We start from the raw sequence: 15,950 nt of genomic DNA, 5'->3' as shown, positions 1-15,950 counted from the left end.
ATATCAGACGTCCTTGCACCGTATTCACTGTTATTATTCTAGTCAAGTGAATAGTAAGTGAATTAATCAGGATTGTTTTCTTTTCACTTTATAATTGACCCAATTTCGCCATCGAGTTCAACACTGGCACCCAACTTTAAAATGCTCAACAATCACTTGCAATAGACAAATCACTATCAGTCCATCCGGATTGGACCTTGATTGGCCACAAGGTGTTTTTATTTGAACCCGAACCATGAGCTCATTGAGAATTGCAAAATCAATAAGTTGAGTGTCCCATGATGCATGTGGTGCAACCCTGTTGCTTTCTTTTTTTCACTTTATTTATTTGTTTATTTATTTTATATGTCTGTATTTTTTTGGTTATGGGTCTTCCTCTACTGGCCTGCTCAACAACAACAAAAAGTTGACTAAAGTTAAAGGTAAGGTTGGAGCGCATGGGCCGTGTAGAACATATGTTTGAGCAGGAATCACAGTTTGAATCACCATTAACCAGACAGCTCACACAGAGAAATGCAATAGCTTGACTAATGCTGAGCAGGAATGGTAGCGCATAAAAACCTGCTAATATATATATTTATTTATTTATTTATTTATTTATTTGTAGGGATATAATAATATTGAACAAAACTGAGTTCAAGACATTCCACAGCAGTGTTAGTGTTCCATATGGCCCCTGAGGAAAATGAATTGCACATCTCTGAACCTTTGTTTATGCTCTCATGCATAACTACACAACTAATGGTGTTTTCTTGTGACTGCTAATGGTTCTAAGTGAATGATTAAATCAACTGAATTTATTTATTTTTTTATTTTTTTAAACACTCAACCTGTTTAAAGGCTGTTCAAGCTGTGCTGGCACTCCTCCTTGTCATTCTGTGTAAAAGATAACAATTCATAATCATATTATTAGATATTGTTGTTACAGGATGGCAAGACGAGAGGCCACTATATTTTATGCTCAAAATCATTTTGCAAGTGTCAGGAGTGCAGGTAAAGTCGCACACTAGAGCTGTATTACGTAGCCTGTCCTTGGCTCATTGTTTTGACTCTTCTCTGTGCTGGATGTGTGGCATAGCTGTGTTGAGTGCTTCACAAACAATAATGAAGACTGTGGGAATGGACTGAAAGTTGAAGAACAGGCGCACTGAATGAAAAAGAACATTTGAAGTATTTTGCGACAACCAATTTATAAATCCTTGAGATTATCTTCTACTTGCAGTTTGAATCGAAAATATCTTTTTTTGAAGATGGATTTTGTGTACAAATGTATTTTATAGAATCACTATTATTAGTCAAGTCATTACTGAGATATTTATGACAATTAATCATGATATTGATCTCAGTTGGTATCACCCAGTCTTTAATTGACTCTATGCATGAGTGCTCATGCGTTCTATGCATCCACAGATGGGGGGTGAGAGGGCTGCACATATCTGAAGACCATCTATTCTCTATGAGGCTCAGCGTGACGCCGTCTCACACTGAGTTGAATGTGCATGTGTGAGATGAAGGAGTGATTGTGGAAAGGCAGATACTCAGCCCCATGTCTTATAGCTGGGGTCTGTAATTACAGGCTTTTGGCAGAGAGCAAGAGAAAAACAGAAGAATGAAAGACCAGGAGGAGAGACGCGTGATGAGGTGCATGATAACTGGGTAGGCGATGGGAGGACAGAGTGTGAGCTTTGTCGTTTAGCTTGAGATGCAGGGACATAATGCAAAAGAAAGTGGGAGAAAGAAAGAGTGGCGGATAAGTGGGTGATTGGATAGGCAGAGGAACCCGGCTCAGGTCTGTAATATTCATTTGTCACAAGAGGAACACAGTGAGAGATCTCTCATATCAGAAACACAGAGAAAGAGAGAGAGAGAGAGATGATTGCACAGCAGCCAGCATCCATACTGATGTGTGCATGAATGAAGCAATATGTCCAGGTGGATGAAGGAATGGCTTTTCACAAGAGTCGCATATAAAAGCCTCTGTGAATGGACCTGAAAGCCTACAGGTAGATGTGGATGTAAAATGTGATACCATGAATGCACAGGGCTGATGGATGTGCAGATGAGTGGATACACGAGGGAATATATAGACAGCTGTAGCAATCATGGACGGATGGATGACTGCAGAGGTTAGACTCTTGGTGATCTAATGACACACTGCACTGTGCAAAGTCCCGCAGCTTGCAAAGGGGAATGTGATCTGAAATCACCAGGGAAATTCAGTTGCATTGTCTAAATCAGTGGCCCCATGTATCCACCCCATTCCCATTTCTGTGGCCCCTGAGCCATTTCCCAAAAATGTATAGATGAGTGGGGAAAGGAAAATCATGTCAACCACATTCGGAGCTGATTTAAATGGTCTATAGTTACAGTATTGAATCAAAATTGGACTTTTCAAAATGTTGGGGGCCACTATTGTAATATATGTGGTAAAAGTGCTCCGTTCCAATTCAGTCAGGGAAGTTTTTGAAGTCGCTCAAGCCTCGTCAAGGTATGATTTTTAAAAAATATTTTATTATTATTGGTGGACTCAAACGCAAAACCACGAACTGCCAATTTTGATCAAGATTGTAATAAATCAGTTGTGTTTTACTATAAAACTATAAGATGAACCTCATTCAATGACAAGTATGTGAGCTGACCAGAGGTGTTTGTTTCACTGAGTTTTGAATCTGCACGCTCATTAAAAGCCTTCATCACATTACAGGAAGTAGACTACAGTCTTCAAGAGATAGAAATTTGCTTTTATTGACATGGATGACATCCTCTTTCACTGTTTTTTTCCCCCCTCTCTCTCTCTCTGTCACCGTCTGTCAGCCCTTCATTCACAGAAACCGCACTTTCAGCAGAAGGGGAAGGGCAGTAATGAGTCTATTGGTGGGACACAATAGCCATGAAAGCACTCAACAGCATGGTAAAGGAAAGAAAAAGAGAAAGTATCTTCACCAGTCCTCTTCCTCAGATGAAATTAAATGATAGGGGGGAGGGGGCGGGGGGGGGGGGGGCTCTGTGTGAGACAGAGGCCCAAAAATGAAGCCAGAGTAAATGAGAGCGAGGGAGGTAGATGGAGAGATCAGGAGACAGAGGAGCAGCTTAGAGTGCCATTTAATAATCAGCTCTTTTCACAGCATATTCCTTCAAGACGACGGAGAGAATGGGTGAGAGGGAAGAAAACCGCTCTGCTTCTTCCACAAGAGAGCAAATTGACAGTTTGTATGAAAGGCCGCATAGAAAAGGGAGAGAGGCTGAGAGGGAAGAGTACGGGTAGCGAACAGTGTCCCTTCATGAGCGCAAATTGACAAAATAACAAAAAAGGGAGGTGAATGAATGGAGATTTGCTGCATTCACTCACTTCGCTTTCTCCTTTTTTTTTTTCTCTTGTCGATGGCATTCCAGGTTTTCTTAGCTTTCCACAAATTTTCCTAGGGAGTATTTCTTTTGCCTTTCTCCGGCGCCATCCAGCTACTCCTCTCCTTCAATCGCTTTAACCTGATCCCGTGCTTTTCGCTCATTTGGTGTGAATTAGGTGCCAAGCAAGGAATAGTAAAGCACTCTGCGGGGATGTGGTCAATTTATGATGTTCTAGTGCGGGGCGAGTGGGTGGGATTGCTTGTACTTTGCATCATAATGCTTACAGTACATAAACACAAGGCGCACTAACGTACAGCGCAGATGCACGGTAAAACAAAGCTCATACATGCACTGATCCTTGTACGTGCACAATTATATACACATATATGCTGATGCAGTTCCCCTCCTAGTGTGCCTGGCAGATTCTGGCTGGCCTCGGGCTGTTTGAGACACTTCCTCTGCGTGCACACACACACACACACACACACACACACACACAATTGTAATGAAGACAAAGCACAAGCATGCCTTACACACACACACACATACACACACATAGGCGTGAAGCTTGAACCGAAATCTCTATTTCTCTCCTGCTTTTATTTATTGCTCCGTGTTGACATGCAACTGTTATGGATTGTTGCTTTGATGTTGCGTTATGCTCTTACGTTGTCATCTCTATTGTCGGAAGAAGAACAAGAATCAAAGATTATGCTTCCTTTTGTGGTCGGGATACAGTTAATCCTCTCAAATCTATTTTTAAACTTTGTTGTTTATAATGCCAAAAGGTTTTGCGTGGCCTTTGCATGACTTCGCCGACTCTCGCAGCAAATAATTTGTTTTGCCTGCAAAACAGCGGGCGTAGCTATTTTGAGCATTTCATTTAGCATGTCAAATTGTATTACATGGCCTGCACTTAACAACCAAAGTCAGAGGAACAAAAGAATAAATGTTATGCCATCAAAAATATCACTCAGCTCTATTTTCAGTATTCCTGCCTTACATGTCAAATAGCTTTACAAAAACCTCATTCTGTGATGTTCATTGCGGATGTCAACAAGCTTTAAATGTCCTATGTGTTGGGATTTGTTTTCAAGCCACAGATAGAAGATAAGTACATTTTTAATAAAAAAAAGAAAGAAAATTTACCAAAAAAATAAAGAATCTTGCTTTAGTTTAGTTTAAGTTTTTGATTGGTGAAAAGACCTCACCTCCAATCCTCCTCAGCCCTCTAAGATATATGTCTCACAGTTGGTTTGGCTTGAGCTTCTTTAGCTCTACATGATGTCGTTTTATTTACTCCATGTTCTGGGATCCGTCGTCACACAAAGATAAAAACTTAAACCCGAATGAGGGTGTATAATGACAGGCGTTTTGGAGGCCAGTGCCTTGGTGTTTAAGAAGATTACCTCAAAAAGGCCAAAGTAACAGGTCTGTGCACCAAAATGTGACTTCCTCCAAACTGATGTAACTTCAGTTGAACTTGATGAGTGAATTATTCACCAAACTAAACCACACAGCTGCAATAACAAGTGTACTTTATTGAGACGGGACACACTGATGGAGGGAATTAAAATCAAAGCAAGTTGCTATGTACACTTGTAAATGGGTGGTGTTGTTCACGGGGGTCCTCATCATGTTCTGCTGCTCTGGGCTTCTCTTTGGTCAGACAAAAAAACCTCCCACACAAACATCTATTACAATGTTATTACCTTATCGGAACCGTGTTTTTTTTGGGTTTTTTTTCTATTCTACATTCAGAATGGCCAACATTATTATGTAACTAGCAGACATTGCATTGTTGCGCTATTGGATGTTATTGACACGAACATGAAAAGGTGCTAATAAACTTTGAGTTATTTCTGAGAAACATTTCTGCTGCTGGCAGCGAACACTGTGGTTTAAAGGTGAAATCAATGGTATTGCACATTTGTTTTTATTGCATTACCTTTTAATAAAAATGCACAATAGACGGCTTTTGAATTCATCATTGAATTTTGTGCATAGCAAAAAGAAAGCTCAGTACAGAATTCATACTTATATACAGTATGTGCTTAGAAACTCATAAGTAAGCACTTAATGTTATTATCAACTGACAGTGAATGCAATGTAATTGAATGTGCAGCGTGTATAATACCATTAAAAATGTTGACACCTACGCACAGAGCAATAAATAAGTACTCGCAACTATAAGTTACACACCATCTATCAATAAATCAGCTTTGATTCGTTTACAAAATCCACTGGCGGCTTCAATGAGCGATCGAACCCGATGCTTGTCATACTATAACAGAGTTGTTAAGGTACTTAATAGAAACAAACAATCATCTTCAGAGTCACCAGGAGAAATGGGGCATTTTCTGTTACAGGGCTTGTTTTAGAATTGCATACCTGTATGGCTGACCTGTATGGTCCTTGAATATTAAAGAAACAGCTGGATTTAAAAAAAAAAAAAAAAAATGCACCATCAAAACTCCCTGCTTTTCAAGCAAATTTTTTGGGGAGTTTCACAGCCTAGGATTTTGTTAAAGTCCGCCCAGGTAATTTATTATTGTTGCGATTCAGCCATATTATGTTCAGAAAGTAAATGATGTTGGTCAGTCCTGAAGATTTCCCAAGTGCAACCACAAAACAATGCAACTTAGAAAAGAAATGAGGAACCAAACCTTCGTAATTCCAGGTCTTTGTCAGATCTGTATGAAATGTTTGGGCAAAAAGTCTCAAAGGTGTTGTGTAAATGTAAACTTCATTGTGATGAGTTGATGATGTCACACTCGGCAACGTCCCGTTCAGTTTTCACTCAGTGGAACCATCATTTCTTTTACTGCAGGATCATGAAAAGTTCACATGTTCAGCTCGTGTTTGTTCCACGTTTCGCTCATGAGTTTGGCACTTTTGTGCAAACCCAACACCTCAACACACACATGCGTACGCACGCACACACACACACCCATGCTGTTCTTCTGTATTCAGTTAGAGTAACTGTAAACCTTTTTGTGGGAACAACATGGACATCCCTTTCTATTTATCTAATGAGTGTAGAGAACACTCAGGTTGTATGTATAATTACAGTATAATTGTTTCTATGTACATGCCAAATCTTTTGGGAGAACTTGAGTTAAATTTTGATTTAAATTGTGTTTGTTTTTTGCACAATGTTTGCAGGAACACTAGCGTGAATAACAATGAGCAAACATCAATAATGAAACGCCACAGAATTGGATTTATAATAAGTATATGGTCATGATAGTTTTGATAGATTTAAAATGTGATTCCTGTTTATATGCACTGAAAATATCTGATATGTCTGATGTGCATCTGACAGGGATTCTGTGGGTGTGTGCGCATGCACATGTGGCATAACAATGTTGAGGACGTTGTGTTTAGATTTGTGTAAAGTGACAACAGGTGCACCGGAGTACGGTGTTTGGTGGGAGGGATGGGCAGTTGAGGTGAAGGGAGGAAATTTCAGATGAAAGAAGTCGATGACAATATGACTCTCAACCCCCTCTGAGCTTCTGTTCATGGTTTTGTTTGTTTTAGGCTCCCTCCTCCTCCTCCTCCTCCTCCTCCTCCAGTGAGAAGTCGCACCATAACTATTTTCCATAACCACAATCCTTTTCTCGACCATCCTTCCTTTCTGGTGTAAATACAGCTGCAGCGCACTCAGAATGTCACTACGGCTTTGTTGAATCACCCGTGACTCAGGAGCCTGTTACAGTATCAGTTTGCACACACACACACACACACACACACACACACCCTGCTTCCATGGTCAATGTGTTTCGAGAGTGACACTGACAGCTGGCAAGGATCATGTGAGAAATGTGACCACTGTGCATTGTGCGTTCTGGCTCTCGCGTCCCGCAGTGTGTATTTTAGTGCGAATATGTCAGTGTATTGGCAAAGGCTCCAACAGACGCCCAGGCAGATTTTGTTTTTAAAAACGATGCATATGTGGAATTGGAGCAAGAGTTTGTTTTTGTTTTTTCTTTTCTTTTTTGAATGAAATAGGAGACATGTAAGTGGGAAAAGACTGGAGCTGTGCTCGCCGGTCTGTAGCCTCGGTGTGGAGTCAGATGATCTTCAGGGGGATTATTTTGCTCTCCTACTGCTGTGAGCAGAGACAGAGACATTATCCACCAACCGGTCGGCGTGCGCGCACACACATCCACAAACACCAGCAGCCTTTCTTACAGACATATGCACAAACTCAGCACGCCAGCTAGCAGGTGGTGAACTATCGCTGAAAGCCCCATCGCTCATCTTTTCCTGCTCCTTTTCTTCCTCTCCTCATTTCTTCTCACTTTTTTTTTTCTCTCTTCACGTCGCTCCTCTTCGCTTCTCTCTCGTCCTCTCTCCCACTGTGCTGACACGCACCTACTGGCACTTGGATTTTCACTTATCCTCCCTACTAGTAATAGATTTTAGACTGTACTATTCAGTCTCGCTCCTGGCACCCTGTTGTTAAACGACACCTGCAGAGAGACAGATAAATAGAAGCAAAGAGAAGGAGATGGTATACTTGGCCTGTCAGCAGAGAGAAAGATAATGGTCTTAGTGCTCAACTATTTCTGTTTCATTAGTCCCTGTCTCTTAGTACAGCCTTTCTTTTGTCACAGCTTCTATTAAATATTCATCTTGGTTCCATTCTCCTTGAGAAGTGAGAAGAAAGTGAATTTTACAGTATTAGTTTTTTTCCACATATCTTTTCTCATTCAGTTGTATTTTAGCAAGTCATGAATGGTGCTATAAAAAATAAAAAAAACCTGCACTTGCCATTCGTAAAAGAATGATTCAGCGTTTTAAATACACTGAAAGGAGAAAGATGAGTTAGAAAAGTGGTTTTCTTTGCTTGATGTGTGAAAAATGTCTGAGTGTGACCATCTTACATCAAGTAACCGTTTCCAGAAAGCCTCTTTTTCACAACAACAAACGCTTTATCGCCGGTGCCATTGGGGAGTCCCTGCATGATTCAAACGTGGAAGGGTCGGCCGGGCCGCCGCCCGCCGCGTCCCTCCACCTCTCGTCTGATGTTACTGCGAAGTGACTTATGGATGCGTCACGTAGGCGTCGCCTGTCATAATATCCATCCTCCATTGTGTGCGCCGAAACAGAGGAAGCCATTCACGACAATGTGCCGAGGAGATGAGTGGGTGGCAAGGTGGCGTTTGCAGCCATCAGAGAGTTTGAGAGGAAAGCGAGTAAGAGGACAGGCGCTGCACAGCTGCTCTCACACACGCACGCACGCACGCACACACACACACACACACACACACTGGAGCACATGTAGGCGTGCACTGACACTGTGAACACACAGGTAGGTGTTTGCACTCCACAAAGTCTCTCATTCTTTTATTCTCAGTGTAAATGTCGCTTGCAAATTCAAGCGAAACAGAACTTTTTAAGTTTTCTACTTTTATTGATACTTTTTTTTTTTTTAACACTTCTGACGCGCCACAACTTTTCGTGAGCTGGATAGACCTTAACAGATGAAACAAAAAGCAGGAAGCTATCATTTTGTATTAATAAAAGAAGATCTACAGCTGTTAGACAGAAGAAAAGAGATGAAAGAGAAGTAACGAGACCTCCCGTTTTATATCAAAAGGGGAATAAAAGACGGAAGACCGTGGAATAAAATAGAGAAACATGAGTGGGGGAATAATGGAGGGCGAGGTCAGAATGAGTCAATACATCTATAGTAAATATCAAAGCCAACCCTCTTATATATTTTCTCGATGGTAAACGCGATTAAAGGTCACTCTAGAAATGTTGATCAATTCCTTAATATCACCCTGCATAATTTACGTCTGAGATGATAGGGCATTTTACCGGCTGTCACGCCGGGAGGAGATGCACAGGAATCCCAGCAAGGTCGTCCGCATTGATTTCCAGTCCGCCCAGCCGCGTTGACAGGCCCGCGCGGTGTTTGCATCAAATTTGTCTAAAGCTCAAATTAAAGAAGACCACATGCCGTGCGGGATTATTTATTCCTTTCCAGATCAATTTGGCCCGACTTGAGCTTACACCTCAGCTCTCATACCTTCAGATAAAACTAAATAAATGTGTAATCAAACAGAATGATGATCAATGAGGGAGGGAGGAGTCCACGAAGGAATTGGCCAAGTGATCAATATTTAGTGTTGCCGACTGAATTATATTAGCGTTATCAGCAACTGGAAAATGACAGCTTGTTTTTTGATCAGGTGGTTTGTTTTTTTGTTTTTCTGTAACTGCTTCTTTTTCTTATTATTTAAATTTTGCATGTTTGGCTGGAAGATTTGAGGCCACAGTTCTCACATCCCCGAAATTCAGCCCCAAACAAGAAGCAGGTTTTATGTGAAACTTTAATGAAACAGAATCATCATTGTAGCAAAGCAGGATTAAAGAATTCATGGTCTTCTTACAGTCGTGCTCGGGCTGAGCAGCGGTTCAAACTGTTATTCCTCTCCCAGCCCTCCTAACGACGTGGCCGTGCACCTTTTCAATATCAGCCTGATTCAATAGACAGCACTCTGCAATAATTGGATCACTACAAAACTGCATTAACAGCTTACACAGAGATAATGGCATCATAATTGAAATGCGCCCATTTGCATAAGGAAATGGCTGGTCTCATGAACGCTTTCATCCACAAAATATCGAAAACAAGTGCCGCATTTAAAATTCAGTTTATTGTTGTCTTCCTTTTCCAAACCAAACCGACTTCTGGAGAGGAAGCAGATGGGAGGGAGAAGCGCTGAGGGGAGAGATGGCAGTGAGTGATTCTCCGGCACGCTCTTGAATTATCATGCCACCGACATATCTCTGGATCCTGGTATCGAGTGTTATCAAAAGATGTATTTCTGAATGCGCGTAATGATGAACCGCAGCGATCCATGAAGGGCACTAATGCACCTCTCCCAGTTAAATTATTATAAAGAAGAGAGGGAAGAGAGCAAATTATAATTTGACTGATTGATGTCATGTAATAAGCTGGGAATAGTTGCTTAAACAAACGTAATTAAGGTTTGGTGTGTCCTTTCTGGCCCTCCTGACAGTTTTCCTTTTTCTCCCTTCAGATCCAGTGTTGGTTTCATGGTCCAAACAATTAATACTAAACACACATCTGTGATTATGGACGTGTGATGTGTTAGATCACGGACTCTGCTACCAGGACTTCATGTTTGATTTGGAACTGTGGCAGTAATTGTGAAATGCAAGTGATCTCTGCAGAGAGAGAGAGAGAGACGGCTTTGTTTTGTGTCTGTGTGTTTGCACGTGTCAAAGGGTTCACAAGATGTCGCAATTTCATTTTACAGGCCCAGTTTACCCTTTTTCAACTGAAGATGGAAAAACCTGTGTTGTGTTTTCAGTGTCTTATTTACACAACAACAATGCTCAAAGCCTCTGGAAACTTTTTGATAACGCTCCGTCTCCGTGGAAATGGGGAAAACGCAACCTTTCTGAAAGACTGCAACTGTGCAACACGTCCGTAGTAAAGAGTTCTTCTGCACACAAACATTCAGATGGAGGAAACCTCCAAAGTATCATGACTGTCCATAACCATTCCAGTCCATGTTCTCCTGGGATTTAGTAGTTTTATTGTTGAGTCTCCCAGTATAGCAATCCAACTCAGTCATCTGTCTGTAAGAGTGTCTGTGTACTCTGCATGGTTGCTCTTTTTAGTATATTGTTCTCAAAACAAAACCATCCTGAAACCAAAATGCAAAAACGATGCATTTTCACTTTGTCGTGTCAACCTGCTTCATAAAAGTCAAATATACCACGCAGTGTGTCCACTGGAACCTCGGCCTGCGTTCACTGTATTATGTAACCTAAACGTTTGTCTTTTCCAACAGGAGGATTTGGCCAATGGCATCCAGAGTCCCACACCTTCTTCATGCGCCTTCTTCATGGGCTCGTCCAGTGTGGACAGGGACGTACTGAAGAGGCTGGGGGTCGGACTCGCACTGGCTGCAGCCATCTTGGCCTTTATTGTTGAGAAACTCTATTAAGTGCATAGTCTTCCTCCCTCTGGTCTGTGTCTTTACCGCTTTTCACACCGAGTGAGTAGTCCTGGTGTCCGCAAAGGAAAAATAACCACATGTTAAACGTGGTGCCTCCGATCTTTACTGAACACGCGATGTTTTATTTGGTATAAATTACAGGTAATAGTATTTTTTAATTGGAATCTACCAAATGTCTTTACCATGGCTGTTAATCATTTCTGAGACTTTTTATGAAAACGCTGCTTCGACAATTGTTGCGTTGACATTGTCTGAACGAGTTAGGAGCTGATGCTGCAGCAAAGCTTAGTTTATTTTATCTTGTGAAGATGAGCTGTACAATACTCTGAAATAACGTAACCTTGGTTTCAAAGTATTTATTCTTCAAAAAGCTATTTTCAGCGCTGCATAATAAATGACATTTCTGTCGTTTAACATGTTAATCTGGTGCGTAATTGGTTGATTCAAAAGAGCTTTCCGGTTCATCTTTTTTTTTGTCTTTTTTTTTTGTCTCATACATCAAACACAAGTGGTTTGTGATATACATCTTATCTCAATGGATAACGGACCCGGCCAGGTGGAAACCCCTGACTGTCGGGATTAATGGTCATCGTTGACTCGCGTTTTGTCACGGCGGCTCACGCCCAAAGTGACTGGTTCTATTTGGATGTGATGGGTAGCTGTGTTGTATTAGCTGTAGCGGTGTCATCCTGTAGCGGTGTCATCCTGTGAGATCTCTCCTGTCACTCCACTACAATGAAGGTCATCCGTCTACCTTGAATAAGGAAAATGTGGCTCCTATGCCAGACAGTCTGTAGAATTTGTATTTCAGTCAAATCCAATCCAAACAGCTTGTGTACCTTCCAGTGGCAGCTTCGTCTAGCATCCATCATTGCGATCGTTTTTTTTCTTTCACTGTTATTAAACTGAGCCTTCCCTTGTAAGACACCTGCCCTGTTGATGTGTGGACTATTTGTGACATATTCAAAGTCATTGTTTTTTTGTTTAGTTTTTTTTTTTTCTTCTTCTTCAATTTTGCAACCATCCAGAATAGTTTAATAAAGCACAAAAATCAATTTGTCATGAGTGAAGCTGCCATCGTGTTGACTGATCGACCGATTCATTGAATTATTGATCACCCGCATGTTGTCATGCATAGATCTGCCTGCCGCTGCCGCCGCCGCTCTCTAATGTCTTCTTCTTTTTCTTTTTTTTTTTTTTGGTGAAACCACCGCCCCAACACAGGCTCCTAAATCTCAGGCAGTAAATAATGCATGCCCCAGTTTATCTCGTGCAGAAGTGGCATACGTGTCTCTGTACTGGTTTTCCTCGTCACAGGATTGTTTGTGGGATTGTTTCTGTTTCAAAAGGGGTGTGTGTGTGTGTGTGTGTGCGCGTGTGTGTGTGTGCACGCGTGTGTGTGTGCACGCGTGTGTGCGTGTGTGTGTGTGTGTGTGCGTGCGCGCGCGTGCGTGCGAGAGATGTAGTGTCTGGAGGTTCTTCCGATGCCTAATTTAGCAGAAAGTCAGCGTGTGTGTTTGTATTTGTGTGTGTGTGTGTGTGTGTGTGTGCATCAGGAGTGACAGGAGTCATCACTCACTCAAAGTCTTCTTGTTAGATATACCGCTGTTTGGAGCCTACACACACACACACACACACACACACACACACACATACACACAGGCTTTGTATTATCTAAGTAAATGACGCATGTCGCACATTTTTGTAGACACACAGTGTGCATGTTCTTGTTCTTACCTAGCTGATGCATGTCGCACGCATGCGCGCGCGCACACACACACACACAATAATGGCACAGTGCAGCTTTGTAGTGTATGGGCAAATGATGCATGTCGGGAAAAGTTGCACACAAACAGGCACCAAAGCTTTTTATTACCCGATCAAATGATGCATGTCCTACGCACACACACACACACACACACACACACACACACACACACACACACACACACACACACACACACACACACACACACACAGGCTTTGTATTATGTGATCAAATGATGCGTGTAGCTATGAAGCTTGTTACATCCATCCAGCAGTGCCCTATATTATTCTGCAGCCATCCATACTGTGCGACAGTTCTTTTGATGCTTTGTAAGCACATTTCCTCCCTGTGTATGTCACTTACACTGCATTGTTCTCCAATGAAATATGGATGCAATGACACCCTTTATTGTTTGGGAGATCATCACTTACCATGAAATATTGAGGCGGGAGCCATCGAAAGAAGATCATTATTCACTTCGCATCATTCACTTCAGTTGTTTCTAATAAAAGCAAGAGTTTCTGAATTCTTGCCTCACTTGCAGCTGTTGTCAATTTGTCAGCCGAGCGGTCCTCTTATTTATTTATTTATTTTTGATGTGAGACGAAGAAACTTTGGGCACAAGACAGATGCAAAGAAGGTTGATCATTAATGCACTCTTTTTGTGTAATCTTTCATCTGTTGTGTGTTGTAACGCCAATGATTTAAGTGATTTAAATTCAAAGTGGTTTGGCTTGCATAAGAACATGGACGTTTTTGATACTCAAAGCAGGACCGAGATGTATTGAGACAGATTATTGTCAAAACTGCATCTCGTCTTATGATGTCCGTAGTTCAAACTTGGTCAACCAAAATTGGTTTAGTACGTGTAATCACAGTCGACGGCATAAAGCTGAAGGAAAAAAAAGGCAACATCAGGCCTGTTTTCAAGCTTTGACAGCTCTTGCCTTGTCGCAGTCTGACTACAGCAAAGGCTAACAGTTAGTACGTCGGCTGCTTTAGATGGAAAAAGAAACATTTATTGTAGCATATGCTAACGTGCAGGCATACGCTCATTTAATGTGTTCACGCTGCTGCACAGTATGACGTCCTCATACAGCCTAAATCGCTACATCTGACAGTGTGGATGCACCTTCATTTTCTGTCTTTATCGCAATACATTTTCAGTGCATAGCAGTGGATTCTTTGTCGGGAATGTGTACATTGCGCGTGTAACAAGTTAGGCACACAGCACAAACAGAAGATGGACGTATGAAACATTATTTTTTGTCGTTTGTAATATCTGTTGCGTCAGTTCTCGGTGGATAATTAGCAAGGCCGTCTGCTCTCTTATGTTTCACGGCTCTGCTCAGCTGGTGTCGATGGGACCGTATGTATGAGCTTCTGATCCATTTGATTTAATGTTTAATTATTGCTCGCCAACTAATAGCAATGACTAAATATTACAGTAAATATAAGGCTAAGTCGTGTCATAATGAGGACTGCTGCACAGTGTGAGAGTTTTATTCATGAGACAGTTATAATAATGTGTGCTAACAATAGAGATGTATAGTCTTTAATGAATAAGTGTGGGAGTTCTTCAATGAGGAGATCAAATAACTTCAAACCTCATCAGAATATACAACAACTGGAGCACATTTCACTAACCTATTAAGCTCCTTGGCGCTCTTGTGAGATGAAATCTCAGTTCAGTCCAAGTTATTTTGGTTTCCAGCCATTTTTCTTTTTTTCTTGGAGTTCCACCAAATATATCCATGAGGAAAAAGTGAGTCCTACGAAATTGTATTTGATTTATCCTTGCAGTTAGAGTATGGAAATGTGAAGCAGTTCTCAGCAGGTTGAAACTAAGAGTGATTAAATTGACTTCATAGAGAAAAGGGATTTTTTTTAAATTTTTGTTTAGTTTGAAGTTTAGATTCTTAAAGCTATCTGGTTAAACACCTGCTTGCGTGCTCCTGTGTGCTTTCCCTTGTTTCCTCCATGAACAAGTCCCTCCCTGTGGCGCTCCTTTAATGCTGCCAGCTCTGTATAGTTCCTAATCTTTCTTTATAACATGCAAAAATGAGCTAGCTAGTTATGTTGCAGACGAGAATAATGATAAAAAAAGTTAAATTTTCATTATACAGTCCTGAGGCTATAATGTCCTCAATTTTTCTGATGGCAAACATTAGAACGTCCACTAAGCAGGCTTTAATAGGAGGTGCTGTTTTTTTAGTCATTCTGTGGAATATCACAAAGCAGTATTTCTAACTTAAGTAGTTTAACACTTTAAAATCTGCAATAGTTTTCTTTTGAAATCTACATTTGAGCTCTGTTGGGTTCAAGCTATTACTCTAGCCATTGTCCTTTGTTCAGAGCTGAACCGAATGTTTCAGATTGAACTCACAGAAGATGAATTCTACTCAAATATATACACTTTGTTTCCAACAACAAGCAGTTTCCAGCGAACGCAAAGCCCTTTGACATCAGCATTGGCTGACAGAGATTCTCATTAGCCACCATCTCGGCCGGGTGACCTTTTCATTTCTCCTCACAAAGTAAATTCCTCACTATCTTTCCCACCTGCCACTGAGATTTTTTTTCTTTTAACTGTATCTCCTGTTTGTGGGTTTTATTGTGGGTATAAATCATCCACTTGATGACAGGAATCTCAAACATCGGAATTCAGACAGCTGTGAGATTTTCAAAGTGAGGAAACAAGGCAGAAATGCACACAGCGAGTTTGTTTCAGGGTTCAGCTGATGCCTCTTTTGTAAAGGTTGTAGCCTGTTTCGGTTTTTTTTTTTTTTTAGAAAAGCAATCAGTAAGGTATGGAGAGAAAAGCC

At 41.2% G+C, this 15,950-nt stretch overlaps 1 protein-coding gene across 2 annotated transcripts in view; it reads left to right on the top strand.

Annotated features, from left to right (window-relative positions):
• Positions 1 to 12,412, top strand: part of cdkal1 (CDK5 regulatory subunit associated protein 1-like 1) — a 253,720-nt gene extending 241,308 nt beyond the window's left edge. For both annotated transcript variants that reach the window (XM_080501478.1, XM_080501479.1), the window contains exon 15: positions 11,190 to 12,412. In XM_080501478.1, the coding sequence (XP_080357604.1) occupies positions 11,190 to 11,345 (156 nt within the window). In that variant the 3' untranslated portion in view covers positions 11,346 to 12,412. The remainder of the gene's footprint in view (positions 1 to 11,189) is intronic.
• Positions 12,413 to 15,950: the final 3,538 nt, after the last annotated feature.

The sequence above is a fragment of the Blennius ocellaris genome, assembly GCF_963422515.1.
Source record: "Blennius ocellaris genome assembly, chromosome: 8".
Classification (NCBI taxonomy): domain Eukaryota; kingdom Metazoa; phylum Chordata; class Actinopteri; order Blenniiformes; family Blenniidae; genus Blennius; species Blennius ocellaris.
Note: the sequence above shows the minus strand (reverse complement) of the source record. Positions and strands in the feature narration are given on the sequence as shown.